Here is a 13,495-nt window from a genome sequence, read left to right on the forward strand (position 1 = left end):
AATTGCTGGTGAAATTTTAACCACTTACCTTTTTGGGTTCTGTTTTCATGGGAAAAAAACTTTCCAATGTGAATGTTTTTCTTCTTAATATTTTTCTGTAGTGTTTAATTTTTTTATAATGATATATTACTTTTGTAAGAAAAATAAAGCTAAAAGAAACAATGTTAAATACAAAAACATCCAGGGTTGGAAAGAGAAGAGACTTAGAATGAGGCTGGTGACTTATGTCTGGATCTCCTTTCCATCCTGGGCCTTTATGTAAACAGGTTTTGAAACTCTCTTGAGAGAAAAGTGCGTGGTTAAAACACTACACAACACACCCTACCTGTTTCCTTTAGGCAGCACCATTTAATGAACAGCTTTTAAAAAAAGAACTTAAAATAGGAACTTCACAGTCTCTTAAGAGCGATACATTTAATACATTCACAAGATTTCAAATGAAAAACACATTATTCATGCTACTTGGACAACATCAAAAACACAGTACTCGAACTGCATGTTTTAACAAGAGGAATGTGAACTATCATTTTGACACAAAGAGGTTAAAAAAAAAAAAAAGCCAATGTGGAACTACTCCAGCACCAGTGGGCTTCCTTAAACCTTGCACCCTGTTCCACTCCAGCACCAGCGGACTTCTTTAAACATCGCACCCTGTCCCACTCTGGAACTCACACAACTGCCTTCCACACCAGCACAGGAAGCTCTCTGCCTCCAGAGTTTTTCATCCCTACCCAACATTTCAACAAACATGTAAATATTTAGAGGTGTGTCACTGAATGAGAACTACTACCACATGCTAAAAAAAAAAAAAAAAAAAAGACTATTTGTTGAATGTTCAAAGGAGCTAAAATCAGAAGGAAAATTGTGCAGTGTCGCATTCACTTCACTCTGATTTCTTTTTTTTTTTTGAGATGGAGTCTTGCTCTGTCACCCAGGCTGGAGTGCAATGGTGCGATCTCAGCTCACTGCAACCTCCGACTTGTGGGTTCAAGCGATTCTCCTGCCTTAGCCCCCAAGTAGCTGGGATTACAGGTGCCCGCCACCATGCCTGGCTAATTTTTGTATTTTTAGTAGAGACGGGGTTTCACCATGTTGGCCAGGCTGGTCTCGAACTCCTGACCTCAGGTGATCTGCCTGCCTCAGCCTCCTAAAGTGCTGTGATTACATAGGTGTGAGCCACCATGCCTGGGCTGATTTTTTTTTTTTTTTTTTTTTTTGAGGCAGGGTCTTGCTCTGTCCCCCAGGCTGGAATGCAGTGGCATACTCCTGGCTCACTGCAACCTCAAATTCCTGAACTCAAATGATTTTCTATCTCAGCCTGCCAAGTAGCTAGGATTACAGATGTGTGCCACCATGCTCAGCTAATTTTTAAAATTTTTTTGTATAGATGGGGTCTCACCATGAGCCCAGGCTCATCTTGAAGTTCTGGGCTCAAGCAATCCTCCTACACTGGCCTCCCAAAGTACTGGGACTACAGGTGTGAGCCATCATGCCAGCCATCACTCTCGTTTGTGAGCATAGGAATTTGCGAGCTCAAAGGCTAGGATAAGAAATTAACGATGCCAAGAAATAACCACAAACATTAATTATAAAAGACTATACTAATGTTTATGAAAAGCTTATAATAACATGGAGAAATATTTGTTACAAAGTTAAATGAAAAAGTAGGGCATAAAACTGTACAAACAGTACAATCTCAACTACGTAAAAACCACCAACCAAAATATGCCCTAAAAAGGCTGATAGAAAATAGTTCAAAATGTTAATTGTGGTTGTATTTAAGAAGTGTACCTAGTAGGGATCTTTTTTCTTCCTTTTAAGTTTTCTGTCTTTTCCAAATTTTTCTCTACTGGGGAGATTTTTGAAAAAGCTACTCAAGAGGCTGAGGCAGGAGAATCGCTTGAACCGGGATGCAGAGGTTACAGTGAGCCAAGACTGCACCACTGCACTCTAGCCTGGTGACAGAGTGAGACTCCGTCTCAAAAAAAAAGCTATAGGGGATTGGAGACCAGCCTGGCCTGGCCAAAATGGCAAAATCCCATCTCTACTAAAAGAACAAAACTTAGAAGAAAAAAAATTAAAAGAAAAATGCAACAAGATCATCTTGATGCCAAGAGCAAAAATAAAGAAAAGAAAAAAAAAAAAGTACAAAAATTAGCCAGGTGTGGTGGCGGGCACCTGTAATCCCAGCTACTCAGGAGGATGAGGCAGGAGAATCACTTCAACCTGGGAGGTAGAGGTTGCAGTGAGCAGAGATTGCGCCACTGCACTCCAGCCTGGGCGACAAGAGCGAGACTCCGTCTCAAAAAAAAGAAAAAAGAAAGAAAAGCTATTAGGGGACAAGAATAAAAATTGAAAAACAAAAAAAGCTATTAGTTATAAAAAACTGAGTCTGATAGAAGTATTGGATTTGAGTTAATAAATTTAAGTCTAGCCTATAAGAATTTGTACATTTAGAAAACTATGAAACATTTCAGGCTACTCCATGAATCCACTAGTACGAGTAACTCACCAGAGGTTGGAGGTGGAAGTGCCACCAGGTCCTGCCTGATGAAAAATGCTGAATCAATCAGGAATGTCACATATTTACAAAAAGGAACAGAAATACCCACATTTAGCAAAAACTTATTTATAGTATAGTAGCTGATTAATACTAGAATCAAACACGAAGATTTTCTCCTATTTTTCTGTGCAGATGTCAAGTTACAAAAATGCTATTATCACAACTGTAGAAAATTACTCCTAGTTTAGAAACAGAAATAAAACAGCACTTCGACAAGACTGGACCGAGAAAAGTGTGCAACTTAGAAAATTATAAAAAGTGCTTCCTATAAAAATGATTCCCTTTAAGACATTTGTTTACTGTACACATTTTAAGGCCCCCTCTCCCACCCCCCAACAAAAATAGAGGTAGAACCTCCAAGCACTTTCTACCAAAGCGTCCCATGGTTTGTTCCTCTGACAAACTGACTGAAGGTTCATGATGTGCAGGCACTGGGGTCTCAAAGAGGAAAAAGACTTGTCCCTTCCTCAAGGATGCCTTAGTCTTCCCAAAGCAGGAGGTGGACAAGTCACCAACCATTATGGATGCAAAATGGATGTATTACACATCCATTAAAAGCAGATGCCACTGCCTTGTTAAACGATATGTTGCAATTCTCACTGAATTACTTATACAAACCTCCTTACACACAAACTGTCCTGACTTACTGAGAGGCAAAAATGCCACCACATTCTCCTGATAAATACTTCTCTAATAGGCAGGCATTAAATTACATTTTGTGATGTTTGCCCCTGAACATCACAATGCTTAGTGAAGTCAGTTAACTTTCTTTTAAACAATGATGCCTATTTTACTCTGAGAATGAGACACTTTGAAACGAGTAAGGAACAAGTCCTATATCTAGATCAAGACTCGTCAGTATCATCAAAAGCTGAGATGAAAGAGTGTAAGTTTCAACAGAAACTTTAAATCTCCGCTGCCATCCGTTGATTTGCAATGTGCTCCTGCGTCAGCCGTTCCAGGTCTTTCTGCACATTTGGGTGGTCTTCCAGATCTTCGTAGAGCGACCTGACGATGTCCAGTCTCCTGTAATTCTCAGGCTTGACTAGGCTCCGGACAACTTGGAGGCATCGCTCTTTCAGAGAATACACTGGAAGGACAAAAACCAAATCCTCAGTGGCAGACTAAGGTCTCGGTACAAGGAATGAACAAGAGGCTTTACCAACAACTACTTTACTACAGCTGCATCTCACTTTAGGTTAAAGAAAAAGAGTGAGTGCATGTATGTGGCAGTGTGTTATGCTGATGGCCCATGGAAACCTCATGGTGTTCATGCTTCTGTGTAATAATTTCCTCTTGAATTGGCTAGGCTCGTGAGTGCTTTAACTAACTGAATGTGGATGAAGTGACACTGGCAATTCTGGGCCTAAGCCTAAAAAGGCTTGTCGACTTCTGCTTTTATACTTTTGGAAGCCCTGAGCTACCCTGCTGGAGAGACCACATAAAGAAGGAGAGGCCCTGGCCAGGCACAGTGGTTCATGCCTGTGATCCCAGCACTTTGGGAGGCCGACGTGGGTAGATCACTTGGGCTCAGGAGTTCAAGACCAGCCTGGGCAACATGGCGAAACCCTGTCTCTAAAAAAAATACAAAAAAGTAGCCACTCATGGTGGTACATACCTGTGGTCCTAGCGACTGGGGAGGCTGAGATGGGAGGATCACTTGAGCCCTGGAGGCAGAGGTTGCAGTGAGCTGAGATCTTGCTACTGCACTCCAACCTGGGTGACAGGATGATACCCCATCTCAAAAAGAAAAAAAAAAAAAAAAAAAAAGAGGGACAGGCCCAGCCTCCAGCTGCCAGCAAAAGGCAGCCACGCCAACAACTACTGCCAGCAGAGTAACTGCCTAGCTAAGCCCAGCCTAGACTACAGAATTATGAACAAATAAAATGGTGGGCCAGGCACGGTGGCTCATGCCTGTAATTCAAGCACTTTGGGAGGCCGAGGCAGGTGGACTGCCTGGGCTCAGGAGTTCAAGACCAGCCTGGTCAACACGGTGAAACCCCATCTCCACTAAAATACAAAAAATCAGCCAGGCTTGGTGGCATGCATCTGTAGTCCCAGCTACTAAAGCAGGTGAACCCGGGAGGCAAAGGTTGCAGTGAGCCAAGATAACGCCGCTGCAATCCAGCCCGGGCAACACTGTGAGACTCTGTCTCAAAAAAAGTAGTTATTAGTTTTGGGGTGGTAATCACAGAACAAATAAGTAAAACTATGTGTACTTAGAAAATCTAGTACAACTGAATTGGGTATCCCAATTCCTATTTTACACTCACTGGAAACCTACTCTTTAAGGTATTCTATAAGGCAAAATCTACCAAATTTAATTTATCAATGCTCATTTTTGTATATCTGCTTCCTTAAAACAGAATCTATACACACATTAGTTTAAATCCTATGAAACCCATGTATTTGGGAGATTTGTGGGATTTTTTTTGTTTTTTTTTGAGATAGGGTCTCACTGGGCTGGAGTGCAGTGGTGTGATCATGGTTCACTGCAGCCTCAAACTCCTGGGCTCAAGGGATCCTCTCACCTCATCCTCTCAAGTAGCTGCGACTATAGGCACATGCTAAGATGCCCAGATAATCAAAAAAAATTTTTTTTTATAGAGCTCAGGTCTCACTTTGCTGTCCAGGCTGGTCAAGAACTCCTGGTCTCAAGCAACCCTCCCACCACAGCCTCCCTAAGTGCTGGAATTACAGGCACGATTATAAGCATGAGCCACCACACCTGGCCAGTCTTTAGTGTTTTTCTTTCAACCCACAGGAACATCAGTTTCTTAGGGTTTACCCTGATAAAAATCATTTGAACTTCAAACAAATAGTAAAGTATTATGCCAATCTTCAATGATTTTAAAAAAAAATTGCCAGGCCCAGTGGCTCATGCCTGTAATCCTAGCACTCTGGGAGGCCGAGGCAGGCAGAACACAAGATCAGGAGTTTGAGACCAGCCTGGCCAACATAGTGAAACCCCATCTCTACTAAAAATACAAAAAATTAGCCAGGCCTGGTGGCGGGCACCTGTAATCCCAGCTACTCAGGAGGCTAAGGCAGGAGAATAGCTTCAACCCGGGAGGCAGAGGTTGCAGTGAGCCAAGATTACACCAACGTACTCCAGCCCAGGCGACAGTGCCAAAAAAAAAAAAAAAAAACAGGCCAGGAACAGTGGCTCATGCCTATAATCCCAGCACTTAGGGAGCACAAGGTGAGCAGATCACCTAAAGTCAGGAGTTCAAGACCAGCCTGGCTAACATGGTGAAACCCCACCTCTACTACAAGTACAAAAATTAGTTGGGTGTGGTGGCAGGCGCCTATAACCCCAAGTACTCAGGAGGCTCAGGCAGAATAATCACTTGAACCTGGGAGGCAGAGGTTGCAGTGAGCCGAAATCACGCCACTGCACTCCAGCCTGGGCAACAATGCGAAACTGTCTCAAAAAAAAAAAAAAAAAACCAACTCTGATTGGCACTGTGGGCTTGATTGTGTTAAATAAAAACACATAGGCCAGGCACAGTGACTCACGCCTATAATCTCAGCACTTTGGGAGGCCGAGGCGGGCACATCACGAGGTCAGGAGAACAAGACCATCCAGGCTAACACAGTGAAACTCCGTCTCTACTAAAAATACAAAAAAATTAGCCGGGTGTGGCGGTACGTGCCTGTAGTCCCAGTTACTCGTGAGGCTGAGACAGGAGAATCACTTGAACCCAGGAGGCAGAGGTTGCAGTGAGCTGAGATCGTGCCACTGTACTCCAGCCTGGGTGATAGAGCAAGACTCAGACTCAAAAAAAAAAAAAAAAAATTAGAAGTCAACAAGAAATAAGCCAAAATATCTCATGCTCTACACATTGTTCTCCTGGGTCTCCAGGTCACAATTCGGCCAGGGAAACAAAAGGCATTCATAATTCTATAATTCTACAAAACTAACCTATGGTGTAATACCTTCATCTCACTTGTCTCTTAAGAGCCCAAAGTGCTTTTAAGACACCATAAGATTTTTGTTTAACACAGAACAGACAAATACATCACTTCCATTTTATTTATGGTACAGAATAGGATACAGAAATATTGGATACTTTGCCTGATATCAGGCAAAAATTGAAGACTGGACTTAATTTTTCAAGTGGCCTATCCAATACTTATTACAACAAACAACCTTATCTTTTTAAAAAGTAAGACTGAACATCAGTACCTGGCAGTGTGATATTGGCAAAAATAGGCTGTCCGTCAACATTAAGAGATGGCACAAATAATTCAGTTTGGTTAACCAGTAGTCCATCATGTGTCCCTGCATCTCTGAAGAGCCAAAGGTGACCTATTAGAACAAGCAAAGGTTGTTAACGAGCCACACTGGTCTGAGTCAGGGCACCTATTTTCTCCATTTCCCCTGACCTACACAAAAAGCTTGCCTCTTACTCTGCTTACATGGCACACAAAGCCCTTCTAGTAACATTATCTCAGTCAGTCCTCAAAACAGATCCATTTACAGATGAGAAAACAGGTATGAGAGGGCAACCGACATACTCAAAGTATAAGACAGTAAGCAAAGAACATGTACTTGAAGCTCTAAATCCCATGCTCTTTCTGCCACCATGGTGGAAAAAGGAAGCCTAGGTCAAGGACGTGATTACAAATCACAGCAAACCCTGCAAATTAAAGAGAGAAAGCCACTGACTCCTCAAATCAGTGCTTCTTAAAACCAAGGAAGTGCAAAAACATGTCGAGAGAAAATTCATCAAACCCTAAGATCTGTGCATTTTACTAGGTGTATATCATACCAGAATTTTCAAAAGAAATACATCACATACAAAAGAGAGCAGGAAGGAAGCCTCCAGCCCTAAGATTCTGTTTAAGGTAGGAGGAGGTTGTCTCAGAATAAATACAGCACTTGTTCCTGGGGCGATATTTTTAAAAATGTAAACTGGTCAGGAGGCTGAGGCAGGAGAATTGCCTGAACCCAGGAGGCGGAGGTTGTGGTGAGCCGAGATCGCGCCATTGCACTCCAGCCTGGGTAACAAGAGCGAAACTCCGTCTCAAAAAAAAAAAAAAAAAAAAAGTAAACTGGTAATTTTTAAAAATTTTGATAAAATATACATAAAATTTACCATTTTATTTTATTTATTTATTTATTTACTTATTTTTTGAAACAGAGTCTTGCTCTGTTGCCCACACTGGAGTGCAGTGGCAGGATCTTGGTTCACTACAACCTCTACCTCCCAGGTTCAAGCAATTCTCCTGTCTCAGCCTCCCAAATAGCTGGGACCACTAGTAGCTGGGATCACAGGCGCACACCACCACACACAGATAATTTTTGTATTTTTAGTAGAGACAGGGTTTCACCTTATTGGTCAGGCTGGTCTCGAACTCCTGACCTCAGGTGGATCCACCTGCCTCAAAAATTTACCATTTTAACAATTTTTAAATGTACAATTCAGTGGCATTAAGTACCTTCAAAAGTAATTTCATTTTCTTAAGAAATGAGGTCTCAGGCCTGGTGTGGTAGCTAATGCCTATAATCCCAGCACTTTGGGAGGCCGAGGCGGGCAGATCATGAGGTCAGGGGTTCAAGACCAGCCTGACCAACATGGCAAAACTCTGTCTCTACTAAATGTACAAAAAAATTAGCTGGGAGTGATGGCGCATGCCTGTAATCCCAGCTACTCAGGAGGCTGAGGCAGGAGAATCACTTGAACCCGGGAGGCGGAGGTTGCAGTGAGCCGAGATCATGCCACTGCATTCCAGCCTGGGTGAGAGAGCAAGAATCAGTCTCAAGAAAAAAAAAAAGAGATGGAGTCTCAGGATCTCAACCTAGGCTACGTAAGCGAGACTTCATCTCTACTAAAAATAAAAATAAAGGCCAGGTGCGGTGGCTCACGCCTGTAATCCCAGCACTTTAGGAGGCCAAGGTGAGTGGATCACCTGAGGTCAGGAGTTCAAGACCAGCCTGACCAACATGGAGAAACCCCATCTCTACTAAAAATACAAAAAATTAGCTGGGTGTGGTGGCGCATGCTTATAATCCCAGCAACTTGGAAGGCTGAGGCAGGAGAATCGCCTGAACCTGAACCTGAGAGGCAGAGATTATAGTGAGCTGAGATTGCGCCATTGCACTCCAGCCTGGGCAACAAGATCGAAACTCCATCTCAAAAAAATAAATAAGGGTCGGGCGTGGTGGCTCAAGCCTGTAATCCCAGCACTTTGGGAGGCCGAGGCGGGTGGATCACGAGGTCAAGAGATCAAGACCATCCTGGTCAACATGGTGAAACCCCGTCTCTACTAATACAAAAAATTAGCTGGGCATGGTGGCGCGTGCCTGTAATCCCAGCTACTCAGGAGGCTGAGGCAGGAGAATTGCCTGAACCCAGGAGGCGGAGGTTGCGGTGAGCCGAGATCGCGCCATTGCACTCCAGCCTGGGTAACGAGCAAAACTCCATCTCAAAAAATAAATAAATAAATAAATAAATAAAATAAAATAAAATAAAAGTAAAAAAAGAAATTAGCCAGGCATAGTGAGGCATGCCTGTAGTTCCAGATACTCCGGAGGCTGACACTCCAGGAGGACTGTTTGAACCCGGGTTAAAGGTGTAATGAGCCGTGATCATGCCACCGCACTTCAGCCTGGACAACAGCAGGATACCCTGTATAAAAAAAAAAAAAAAGAGAGACAGGGTCTTGCTGTGTTACCAGCGTACAGTAACTATTCAGAGGCACCATCATAGCTCACTGCAGCCTCCATCATAGCTCACTGTAGCCTCCAACTCCTGGGCTCAGGTGACCTTCTTGTCTCAGCTTCCCAAGTAGCTGGGACTATAATCAGGCATCTGCCCTGCTAGTTTTTCAAGAATTTGGGGTTTTGTTGTTTTTGTTTTTTGCATCATATTCACTGTTGTCACCCAGGCTGGAGTGCAATGGTGCAATCTCGGCTCACTGCAACCTCCACCTCCTGGGTTCAAGCAATTCTCCTGCTTCAGCCACCCAAGTAGCTGGGATTACAGGTGCCCAGCTAATTTTTTATTTTCAGTAGAGGTGGGATTTCACCATATTGGCTAGGCTGGTCTCTTGCCAGGCTGGTCTCAAACTCCTGACCTTGTGATCTGCCCACCTCAGCTTCCCAAAGTGCTGGGATTACAGGCATGAGCCACCACACCTGGCTTTTTTTTTTTTTTTTTTTTTCTTTAATAGAGACAGGGTCTCACTATATTACACAGGCTGGTCTCCAACGCCTGGGCTCAAGCAATCCTCCTGCCATGGCCTCCCAAAGTGCTGAGATCACAGGCATGAGCCACTGCACCCAGCCTCAATAAATTTTCATATTTCATATTAAATCAGGCACAGAAAAATTTTGGAGTAAAATACAAAATTCATACAATTTCCTATGTAAAACAGAAGCCTACAGAAATGTTGATCCCTGGAAATACTGTTCCTCATCTAACGTTAGGAGAAGTCTGGTGTAAAAGTTTATTAAGTATACCACCCTCAAGGAAGAAAAGATCTATCCGGATGCTTGCAAAAAGCCTCTGTAAAAATTAAGTGAGATGGCTGGGCATGGTGGCTCACGCCTGTAATCCCAGCACTTTGGAAGGCTGAGCGGGGGGATCCCAAGGTCAGGAGATCGAGACCATCCTGGCTAACACGCTGAAACCCCATCTCTACTGAAAATACAAGAAATTAGTCAGGCGTGGTGGCACGCGCCTGTAATTCCAGTTACTCAGGAGGCTGAGGCAGAAGAATCGCTTGAACCCAGTAGGCGGAGATTGTAGTAAGCCACAAGATCGAGCCACTGCACTCTAGCTTGCGCTACAGAATGAGACCTGTCTCAAAAAAAAAAAAAAAAAAAAAAAAGATTAAGTGAGACTAGGACTACTTCTCTGCTTGAAGGCTATGGGAAGATTAGCGCCAGCACCTTAGATAAGGCCTAGTTATTCCTCACCTGGGTTTTCACAACTCGGAGATGGAGGGGTTGCGGTTGTGTGGTTCACTACTGCTTCCTCGACAGTAGTCTTCCCCCTCCAAAGTACTCTGCAAGCTGGCTGAGCTTTTCAGTATGTAAATCTGTCAATAACATGACCCTGACTAAAAACTTAAAATGGGCTGGGCGCGGTGGCTCACGCCTGTAATCCCAGAACTTTGAGAGGCTGAAGCAGGCGGGTCACAAGATCAAGACACGGTGACCATCCTGGCCAACATGGTGAAACCCCGTCTCCACTAAAAATACCAAAAATTAGCTGGGAATGGTGGCGCACGCCTGTAATCTCAGCTACTCGGGAGGCTGAGGTGGGAGAACCACTCGACCCCGGGGAGCAGAGGTTGCAGTGAGCTGCGATCGTGCCACCGCACTCTAGTTTGGGCAACAGATAAGACTCCATCACGGGGGAAAAAAAAAAATTCTCGGGGAGGGATAGCATTAGGACAAATACCTAATGTAGATGACGGGGTGATAGATGCAGCAAACCACCACCATGGCACGTGTATACCTAACAAACCTGCACGATCTGCACATGTACCCCATAACTTAAAGTATAATTTAAAAAATAATAATAAAAATTAAAAAGATAAAAAAATTCAACGGCCCCATATTCCTAGGGGTAAAATCACCTTTTGAGCGTCCTCTCCCAAGACTCCAGGTCTCAACACATGCATGTCTAGAACTCTCGCCTCTTAACCTTGGGTTGGCTAGCTCCTACTCCATCCTGCTCCCTTCCTTCTCTGGGAAGTGCCCCTTAACTGAAACCACACAACCGCAACCCCTCCATCTCCGAGCAGGAAGGTAGGTGAAGCTCCCAGGCCACACACGCTCGGCTCTTCCGGCGCCAGCACGACCCTGGCTTGTTCCTGTCTGTTTATGCATCTGGCTGTCTCCCTAGGAGGAATGTGTTCTCCATGGGGGCAGGGACTACGCAGAACTGCCCCACGCGGGTCATCAGGACTGAACAGATGGGGCGTTAAGGATGGAGCTTTTTAGGGGAAAATACACATGGGGCGGTGGGTGGGGAGGTGGGAGGAAGCCACCTTCAAATGCAAACTATTCAGCCTCATAAAGAACACTGTGACGCTTGCGAGCAGCGTCACCCTGGATGTATCCCACCTCTCGGAGCCTCAGTTCCCCGTCTGCAAAATGGACCCCGGGGCGGAAGGGCTCCTGGACACCGTGCTATCGTCCCTGCTGGGTCGGGCCTAAGCGCCGGGCGCGTACCTCGGTAGCTGTGGATGCGGCGGCCAGTGCCGGGCGGCAGCGTGGGGTAGGGCTGCGGCTCGCCGTCGAAGTTGAGCCAGACGGGCAACGCGACGCGCGGGCTGCGGTTGCAGAAGATGACCTGGGAGGGCTCGCGCGAGTTCACCGAGCGCAGCACCGGTCGCGGCCGCCCGGCCTCCATCTCCTCCTCGGCGCCCAGCTCCTCCGGGATGGACTCTTCCGGGCCGAACTCCTTGGCGCCCGACTCCTCCGCCCCCACCTCGGCTTCGTCCCAGTTCTCCGCCCTCCGGGGCATTGCCTCAGCGGCCCAGACCACCCAGGCCGGACGCCGCGGGATTCGCGGGCCGGTCGCGGGGCGGAGCTGCGTGCGCGCTCCCGAGCCGACCTCCGTAGTCTTCGCGCGCGCTCGGAAGGGGATGGAACCCACTCGGGAGAAATAGCTGGCCAGAGGCTGTGCGCGTGCGCAAAAGGATCCTCAGCCCCAGGGGCCGTTCAAACGGAGGCGGAGGCTGAACGAAGCCGACGCTAGGCCAACTAATTTAGTGTATTTGCACTATAATTTTTTTTCACCCCTCTAAGGTTTGGGTTTTGGGGTTTTTTTTGTTTGTTTGTTTGAGACAAGGTCTCACTCTGTCGCCCGGGCTGGAGTGCTGTGGCAACATCTCGGCTCACTGCAGCCTTGACGTCCCGGGCTCTAGCGAGCCTCTCACTTCAGCCTCCCGAGTAGTTGGCTGCAGGCGCCCACCACCATGCCTGGCTAATTATTTTTATTTATTGTTTGAGACGGAATTTTGCTATGTTGCCTAGGATGATCTCGCTATGTTGCTTAGGCTGATCTCCTGGGTTCAAGTGATCTTCCTGCCTTGGCCTCCCAAAGTACAGGGATTACAGGTCTTAGCCACTGTGCCTGGCCCACTAACTGAATTCTTAGTTCTTTTTCTTCATGTCAGACGCACAATGCGCCGACTTCATGACAAGGTTCGTGGGTGGCACATCTCACACACACACACAGGAACACCCAATCATCATGCTTATAAACTACAAAAAGTCAACTAACTGAATTCTTACAAGGTATGGGTGATTAGTAAAGAAGAAAAATTAATTAGACCTACTATGTGCAGAGCACTCTGGTGGAAATTGGAAAATGAGGTATTTACTTTTTTTTTTTTTTTTTGAGACGGAGTCTCCCTCTCGCCAGTCTGGAGTGCAGTGGCGCGATCTCGGTTCACTGCAACCTCCGACTCCCTTGTTCAAATGATTCTCCTGCCTCAGCCTCCCCAGTAGCTGGGATTACAGGCATGCACCACCACGCCTATCTAATTTTTTAGTAGACATGGGGCTTCACCATGTTGGCCAGGATGGTCTCGATCTCCTGACCTCATGATCCACCCGCCTCAGCGTCCCAAAATGCTGGGGTTACAGGCATGAGCCACTGCGCCAAGCGAGATATTTACTTTAGAGCAATTAAAACTACAAACATAAGCGTTGGTGAACTTTGTTTTACAAATGTTTCTTTTTTTTTTTTTTTTTTTTGAGACGGAGTTTCGCTCTTGATACTCAGGCTGGAGCGCAATGGCGCGATCTCGGCTCACTGCAATCTCCGCCTCCTGGGTTCAGGCAATTCTCCTGCCTCAGCCTCCTGAGTAGCTGGGATTACAGGCACGCGCCACCGTGCCCAGCTAATTTTTTGTATTAGTAGAGACGGGGTTTCACCATGTTGACCAAGATGGTCTCGATCTCTT

General features: G+C 45.6%; 1 protein-coding gene and 1 non-coding gene across 2 annotated transcripts; both read right to left on the minus strand.

Moving 5' to 3' along the window:
* Positions 1-328: 328 nt before the first annotated feature.
* Positions 329-12,048, minus strand: VHL (von Hippel-Lindau tumor suppressor). The gene is made up of 3 exons (XM_012471859.3): positions 11,754-12,048; positions 6,753-6,875; positions 329-3,653 (listed from the first exon to the last, which is right to left on the minus strand). The coding sequence occupies exons 1-3, from the start codon at positions 12,046-12,048 to the stop codon at positions 3,469-3,471; spliced, it is 603 nt and encodes a 200-aa protein (XP_012327282.1). The 3' UTR covers positions 329-3,468.
* A 649-nt stretch (positions 12,049-12,697) lies between these two features.
* On the minus strand, positions 12,698-12,803 carry LOC135268946 (small nucleolar RNA U13). Its single transcript, XR_010337279.1, has one exon. It is a non-coding gene; the product is annotated as a small nucleolar RNA U13 (small nucleolar RNA).
* Positions 12,804-13,495: the final 692 nt, after the last annotated feature.

The sequence above is a fragment of the Aotus nancymaae genome, unplaced genomic scaffold, assembly GCF_030222135.1.
Source record: "Aotus nancymaae isolate 86718 unplaced genomic scaffold, 86718_ANA_hifiasm-v0.15.2.pri h1tg000046l, whole genome shotgun sequence".
Lineage (NCBI taxonomy): Eukaryota > Metazoa > Chordata > Mammalia > Primates > Aotidae > Aotus > Aotus nancymaae.

What these genes read in the sequence shown, in the direction of transcription:
- VHL (XM_012471859.3), bottom strand. Translation starts at nt 12,048, where the DNA reads ATGCCCCGGAGGGCGGAGAACTGGGACGAAGCCGAGGTGGGGGCGGAG. An exon ending in CCGCATCCACAGCTACCGAG is followed by an intron (nt 6,876 to 11,753) that starts GTACGCGCCCGG and finishes TTGTTCTAATAG; the next exon opens with GTCACCTTTGGCTCTTCAGA. An exon ending in TGCCAATATCACACTGCCAG is followed by an intron (nt 3,654 to 6,752) that starts GTACTGATGTTC and finishes TTGTCCTTCCAG; the next exon opens with TGTATTCTCTGAAAGAGCGA.